At 34.0% G+C, this 7764-nt stretch overlaps 1 protein-coding gene across 1 annotated transcript; it reads right to left on the bottom strand.

The window, feature by feature from the left end:
• Positions 1-5195: 5195 nt before the first annotated feature.
• LOC149576195 (18.0 kDa class I heat shock protein-like) lies at positions 5196-6491 on the bottom strand. Its single transcript, XM_089816633.1, has 2 exons — positions 6214-6491; positions 5196-5915 (listed from the first exon to the last, which is right to left on the bottom strand). Exons 1-2 carry the CDS (start codon positions 6464-6466, stop codon positions 5641-5643), a joined length of 528 nt encoding a protein of 175 aa, XP_089672759.1. The 5' UTR covers positions 6467-6491; the 3' UTR covers positions 5196-5640.
• Between the last annotated feature and the right edge of the window lie 1273 nt (positions 6492-7764).

The raw sequence follows: 7764 nt of genomic DNA, 5'->3' as shown, positions 1-7764 counted from the left end.
TGTTGAAAGATATGATTTTCATGAAATGGGGAATGGTAGGCTATAGTCTTATGCATAGGAATAAACACAATCAATGTTTAGATAAACCATAGAGACATAGGAACACTTGAGAAAAAAAAATTACTTAACTTTTATAATAGCAACCAAATCTTCTTGAAACCAATGAATATTCATTCTAGAGTCACTTGGTGTGTTACTTTTTGCCTTCAAAGGCTATAAAACTGATTTCACACCAAAAATCAGAATTCTATGGAAAATTTTGGACTAAAACAATCCAAATTGTCCCACCGGGCATGCCAAAAACTGTTGTCACCTAGATTGCGACTTTATGTTGAATATTAACTTTCAGCAATCTAGTGAAACATGGGATGATCCTTGGCCTGTGAGTATGCCATGTTAAGGATCAACCTCTGGTACAAAGGGCCGACTTCCCTTAAATCACCTCCCAAAACTTGAACTAAAATTGATGGGAAAAGAGATAGAGATAATGCATTTAACATAACTTGAATTTAAACTAAGGTGATTCACCAATGTTATGAAGGTGATACAACTTTGAAACAAAAACTCACAACTGAAATGAATGTAGCAGCTTGATCACAGAGAGACCCTACTAACATTAAGTGCATGAAATGTAAAAAAGTATAGAATTTAAAAGAAGGAAACTTGTTCGCAACTTTTAAACTAAGATTACACACAAATTACACTTATTTTTTTAAAATTATCTCTCAAATGCCTCATAAATACTTAACTTTTAAGCCAAGGATTTGTAAAAAATCACACTAACTTAAAGCTAACAAGACTTAGAAGACAAATGAGGCAAAAACCTACAATGCAATGGTAACTTGCGAGCCTCTCATGTGGGAGGTCTTGGGTTCGAATCTACCTTTGCTTAACATATAATAATAATTAATTCCAACAAATAAAAATAATTAATCTAAGCTTTGACTGTTTATTGATTAAAAAAAAAAAAAAAAGACTTAGAAGACAAAGGAAAAATTATATATAAGACCAAAGAGGATCATTGTTGCATATTTATTTGGAAGGAGCCAAAATGCTCAAAATTGCATTATTAAAGGACTTGAGCTACAAAACACTATCTCTCCAAGGAGGTAGAATTCAAGAACTCACAAGGAGGTAGAATGTAAGAGCTCCTCCCAATAGTGCTCAAGAATAGGGGATAAATAGATTTGAATCCCACAAATTCATCATCTCCTCAAAATGGAAGCATATCCATGATTTCCCTCAAATCAGCTGGTAGGTGTAATTGGTCATGTCCATGAATCATATTGAAATCTGAAATTTGAAATCTCCCTCAAATCAACTGGTAGGTGAATACAACAAAGGAAACTAATCACCAAGTTTCCATGACTTGTGCATTATCAAATAAAATTGCTCTCTCAATTTTTGCATTTCAAAAATACATTTAAATGGAATGATTTATAAGAATATCATCCATTTAAATATTTATATTAAATACAAATGCAAAAATAAAATGCCCACCTTCTACACTCGCATGTTTTATCTTGCCAACTTCCCAAATTTGCATTTGAAGATAACATTCAAATAAAATGATTTATAAAACATCGTTTTATTTAATGTTTTAAAATAATATTCAATCCATTAAAACTTCTTGAGATTTGGGCTTTTACAATTCAATTACCTAGTCATTTAAAAACATGCTTCAACATTCTTTTTAATAGGACAAATTTTTTTAAATGGATTATATGACCTCCTAAATGTCCATAAATTTTTTTTTGGAACGAACAAAATTTGTTCCGAACATTAATATCTAAATCCTCACCAATTTATAGAGTCATATGAATCCATATGTGGTTGTACCAAATTTTTCATTCTTGACTGTAGGCTGAGAAAAAAATTTCTGGGCAAAGGTATTGTCACTAAAAAGAGCATAACTCTTTCATTTCTTCATGAAAATGCCTCAAACTTGATTTAAATGAAATAAAAATCATATACCTTTCAACTGAGCATGGTTTTTCATTATCAAACATTCATATATAACTCTACCATTTGTACAAAGTGTTGCAACAGTCAAAGTCAGCAACCAGTAAAACTTGTACACCTCTTGTAGCAACTGATAACTTCATATTTCTTCATTCTTCAAGTTGCAGATTCCTTACAACATATATTTTTATCGATTATCCATTTTACTTCATATGATTCACTTATGTTTCACATTGAATAGAACCTTCTGTAGCAAGGTGAAAATTAGATAACAGGAGACATGCTAAATATATGATTGTTTGCAAGAAATAACATACACTCGTGTCACCCTATTGGCGATGGGATGAACATTTATTGACCACTTTGAGATATAAAAATGGCAACTTAAATTGTTTCTATAGTTGCAAAATTGAGCTCTGGAAACATTCTATGAGAGATTTCTTCATCAACTTGAACTTCTGGAGTAAGGGTTTAATTAATATTGTCAATCTATAGCTATCAGAGATATCTAGATAGGGGTTTGAAATGGGTGGAGATATGATAAGGATTGAACTATCAAAAAATGAAGATTATGTGAAGAAACCCTGCACTTGGATGGCTTTGAAGGAAGGGGGTTGATTTTGTTCATAGAAGTTATGATTAGACACAACAATAACTTTTCCTTGCAATTTGTGAACTCCTGAACTAATAGGAGAGTCACCATTAATAGAATTTCTTTCTAGATGAACAAAGAAATTATTGCCATGGCTACAAAATTATCCATGGAAGGGTGGAAAGTCACGAAGGTGTTTGATGAGGTGAGCCTAAAAAGATTTTTCAAGGAAAATGAGGAGATAATGAAATACAGGCGGGTATAACCGTGAGGATCTCAAAGAATCTTGGAATGAGGTAGGTCTGGTGATAATGAAATATCTTACTTTGGTAGACCAAGGGGGTGTTCTATTTTATTATTATTTTCCTTTGCTAAACCATTTTAGACATCAGGATGAGGTTTTCATTCCTTTTTTCCTTCTTCATGATCTAGAGGCCACTATTATGGAAGTTATGGATAAAAAAATGAAAGGTAAAAAGTTTATTATCCTCCACCAACGGCTTATCCTCTATCTGTACGATTTCGATCTTACCCTCTACCCTTCCCAGTGTATTGCTTTAGCAAATACACATAGCCCACAAAATCCTCCCAAAATGGTGGGCAAGAGTTGTAGTCCCCACCCTTTAGTCATCTCCTTCCTGAACTCCCTCTAGAAATTCTAAAAAACATGAGAAGATGGAGCCTAGGTAATTGCCAAAATACTTCAAATGGAAAAATTTATTGAAATTGATATGGCTGACTTGAAAGAGGACAATGAGGGGGTTTGTAGGAGGTAGGGTAGACTAGCTAAGAGTCAAGATAGGATGAAACAAATGCCTAATAGAAATTTGGATAATGGTGAGGAAGAGTCGAGGTTAGGAGGTTGTGAGAAGAGGAAGCCAAGAAGAAAGGAGAAGGCGGTTAAGAAAAACTATGATAGTAAGGTAGAAGAGGTGGAAGAAGATGATATTGATGAAGAGACCTCAGACTTAGAGGTGGGGAAAGATGAAATGAGAAAGGAGGCTAGTCGAGATTCTACCCATGTTTCGACTAGTTTCACTATGAAAACCTTTGATTTCACATCAACTGCCCATCCCACCATCCAAACCAACATTGATACCTCTCCAATGCCTGCCACCTCCCCAATGAAGACTAAGAAAACAAAAAAAAGACAAGGTTTATTCTAACCTAAATGTGATGCAAGCCTTTGGGAGGTGTTCTTTACATGAAAATGTATTGGTTGCTAAGAGCTAAAAAGTACTATGGAGGACACCAATCGTGAGATTGAAGAACTTAAAGCCTAATTCTCTGCATTGGATGAGTGCTTCAAGACTTTGTCCAGATTTGCAGTGAAGGTGACTCATGCAATTTCCACCACACTCCAATTGCTTATGCTAGAAAATGAGGAGGGTCTTGGAATGGAGGATTCAAAGAAACTGTATGGCTTCCCAGAATGTCCCAACTAGTATTTCTTTGGATTGATTGATAATGCCCTTATTAGACTTAACTCTTTATGTAGTTATGTTTTAAATAAATGTAGATGATATCTTTATGTTCGCCTCTCTAGTAACCTAGTTTTTATGTTAGGTATGAACTTGTTTGGGCAAGTTTAGAGGGAATATATTTTTTATATCAAGGGATAAGGATGTGAAAGTGTCCGTAATTTAATTGTCATGCATCCATTGTGAATGGTTTAACCATTGTTTTATTATGGGCCAACGCCCATGTTCTTGGCTGCTTTAATATAAAAAACCTACCTATGTACCTAAAAGATATCCAAGTCTGTAGTTTGCAATGTAATATTGTTTCTTTTGATTTAGAGACTATTATTGATCCTTTAAAAAGGCGTTATAAAAGCTTATACATACCTAAAGACATCCCATTTTGATTCATAATCATTTGAACTTGGAAGAATTTACATATTTAGAAGCTTTTATAATACCTTTCGAAGGATCAATAACAATTTCTAAATTAAAAAAATTATTTAACTTTATCAAAGGTTTTCGAATGGTATCAAAAGAAAAAAGACCAAGTTAAGTAATTAACAGAAAAACGACCAATTTAAATCATAAGGCCAATAAGCTGAATTTTAGAATGCTTCCTCAAATTTCCACTTTCTGCAGTGACAATAATAGATAAAACACCATTTATAATCATTCACGTAGAAAAATGAAATACCATCCATCCTTCCATAACATCTACAAATTTTATTCTCCTGGTTAATGTTATTTCAAACTAAAAAATTGTGAACCCACTAAAGATACCTGTTATGAACAAAAGCATCTCATACACCCGAATTTGACGCAGAATGAGAAACAAAAAGTGCTGTAATACTTTGTCACAACTAACATGAAAGTTTTTTTTAATGCTGCTGGCACTTTCACTCTAAAAGACCAGAGTAACATGATTTTATGGGTTTGCTTTTTTATCTTGAGACACTTGAAAACTTTAGTGACAATAAAGAGTTTGCAATGGGCTCAATGCATCTTTATAAATCTTCAACCTCTGTTGTAATAATCATCTTACGGAATACATAAATTCAAAACTAGGATGATGTTGCAGAATACATAAATTCAAAACTAGAATTATATTGCAAAGCAACTGATGATTATTTATTTAACCCAATCATGACAGAAACGCCATACATATACACAAGTTCATATAAACCCCAAGAAATTCAAGACAGAGCCTTCATTGATATAATTAGGACACAATACTCAAGCTCTGCTTCAAGTCGCTGCCGATTGATGCCACAAGAATGCCATATTTGTGATTTGCAAAGGAATTGTTAGGATCCACATCCTCTGATTTGAATCTTGATAATCAATTTTTTTTTAAATGGGTCTATCTCTATAGCTATTTGCATATTTACAAATTTTCTTTCATATACAGTCATACTAATGATTGTTAAACATTGACCTTCACTAAACAACCTACCGTATTTTCTGATAACAAAAACCTTGCGTACAGAGACCTGAACATAATTTCAAAGCCATAATTCTAATGAAAACTATTTCTTGTTATTTAAACTCAGTCATGACTCATGACTGAGCCATAGTACCTATGTACAAGTTAATGGAAACTCCAGGGATTTCAAGACAGAATCTTCATTCTTGAATCTCTACAACCCTAACTTCATCGGAAGAAGAGGAGAGCTTCGGAATCGTAACAGTGAGAACGCCATTCTCAAGCTCTGCCTTAAGTTGCTGCGGATTGGCGCCATAAGGAAGTCGAACCCTCTTTAAATAACCAACCCTAGATCGCTCACCCCTACGACACCTCATTTCTCCGCCAGAAGGCGTTGCTCTGCTCTTGCTCGGTGCACTAATCTGCAAAACGCTCCCATTCTCTACAAGTACTTCCACCTCATCCTTGCTCACGCCTGTCCAAACACAAAAACTCGTAATTTTTGTTAAAATTCAGAGAGAAACCCCTAATTCTCGTTAATATTCAGAAAGAAACCCTAATTCTAGTGGAAATACAGAAAGAAACCCCAAGTTTCTGTTGAAATTCAGCGGCAAACCCCTGCTTTCAGTTGAAATTCAGAGAGAAAAACCTAATTCTTGATGAATTTCACAGAGAAGCCCCTAATTTTTGTTGAAATTAAGAAAGAAAGCCCTTATTTTTCGATGAAATTCAGAAAGAACAAGGAAAGGGCAAAGATCAGACTGGATGATTACCAGGGAGGTCGGCCTCAATAATGTGGGCGTCGGCGCTTTCCCACCAGTCAATATGCGTATTGGCCATGGCGTGTGCATCCTTGGAAAAGAGGGAAGATGCAGTGAAATCCCACAGCGGTGGCTCCATCCACCTCCCATGGCGGAAAGGGCAGAAAGTGTCCCACAAGCTCCATCCCTCATCCAGGGGAACACTGCCCCAGGGCTGCATGTCTGTGTTTTCGCCACTTCTTGTGTACACTGGTACAATCGCCATAGTTTCTACAACTCAACTACAGACTACCGCCCTTGTGTTGCACCACAGCTTTAAAGACTAATGGCCGTGGCATTATCTCGCTTCTAGATGTTTCCGAGATGGTCCGCAGGAAGCATGTAGTTGGTTCTTTTTGCTTTTTAGCGTCTTTTGTACTTTTTTTTTGATCCACGAAAATGGAGGAGAGGAAATTTTTGGTGGATGGAGCAAAACTCCTTACCACCTCTGCATATGGCTTATGTGTATAAGCGAAAATTGCATATGGCTTACGTGTGAAAATTGTGTATCTTAACCCTATAGAGGACTAGCATTAGGGTGTTCTTGTACATGCAATGATAAGTTGATAGGAGATTTGATTCTATAAATGTTTATTTCATAATAAGAATAAAAATGTGATGAAAAATGATCAACAATTTCATTTTGTTTTATCTAATTTGAATAATAATTTATACTTTCCAATTATCAAAATATAGTAAAAATTTTATATTTAAAAAATTGTATATTTCACAAAAATTGTTAACTTCTTGTAATTTAGAAAAATCTATTACTTTATGAAAAATAAAAGATCACCAATATAACAATTATTTTTCATGTTTGAAATAGTTAGACATAATTTGTATAATACATTAATATAGAATAGTAGAAAGTGGTTTTAATTTTTTTCTTATGTTTTACATATTTGATGTTAAATTCTACCTCATATTCACAAGAGCACATATAAATTACAATATTTTTTAAATTAGATTTTCTTTATTATTTTCAAGTATATGAATAATCTAAGAATAGAATAAAAATTAAACAATAAAAATACCAAATAAAACTACAATATATTATTAATTAATGTTCAAAATAACTTTAAAAGATTTTTAATAGAAAACTAAGATGGCTTTGCTTAACAAGTTTGGCACTGCGAATAAGCAAAAAACAAATTGTTCTTCTTTAAAATCCCAATTTACCCTAAATACTGCTAATCATTTCGAAGCTTTGTGAAATAACCAAAATGATGAACAATGGACAAATCAATGCATTGAATGGACGAAACTAGTCCCGATAGACAGTAACAACAGATTCTCCACATTTTTGAAACTTCATGATGAAAGGAGTAAAGAAATCCTAAAGTAGAGGATGGCAGAATCAATAGCAAATCCACTAATTGATCAGAGCACTAGTTCGAAAATGGTGCAAAACAAGAAGTGTAGGATAGGCTCTGATCGAAACCTAAAGGCTTCAGACAAAGAAAATACTTGACGAAAGCATTTGAACATGGGCGGAGGAAACATAATACAAAAACAACTAGGAAA

This window comes from Cupressus sempervirens, chromosome 1 (genome assembly GCF_028749045.1).
Source record: "Cupressus sempervirens isolate cs-2001-9-10 chromosome 1, ASM2874904v1, whole genome shotgun sequence".
NCBI lineage: Eukaryota > Viridiplantae > Streptophyta > Pinopsida > Cupressales > Cupressaceae > Cupressus > Cupressus sempervirens.
Note: the sequence above shows the minus strand (reverse complement) of the source record. Positions and strands in the feature narration are given on the sequence as shown.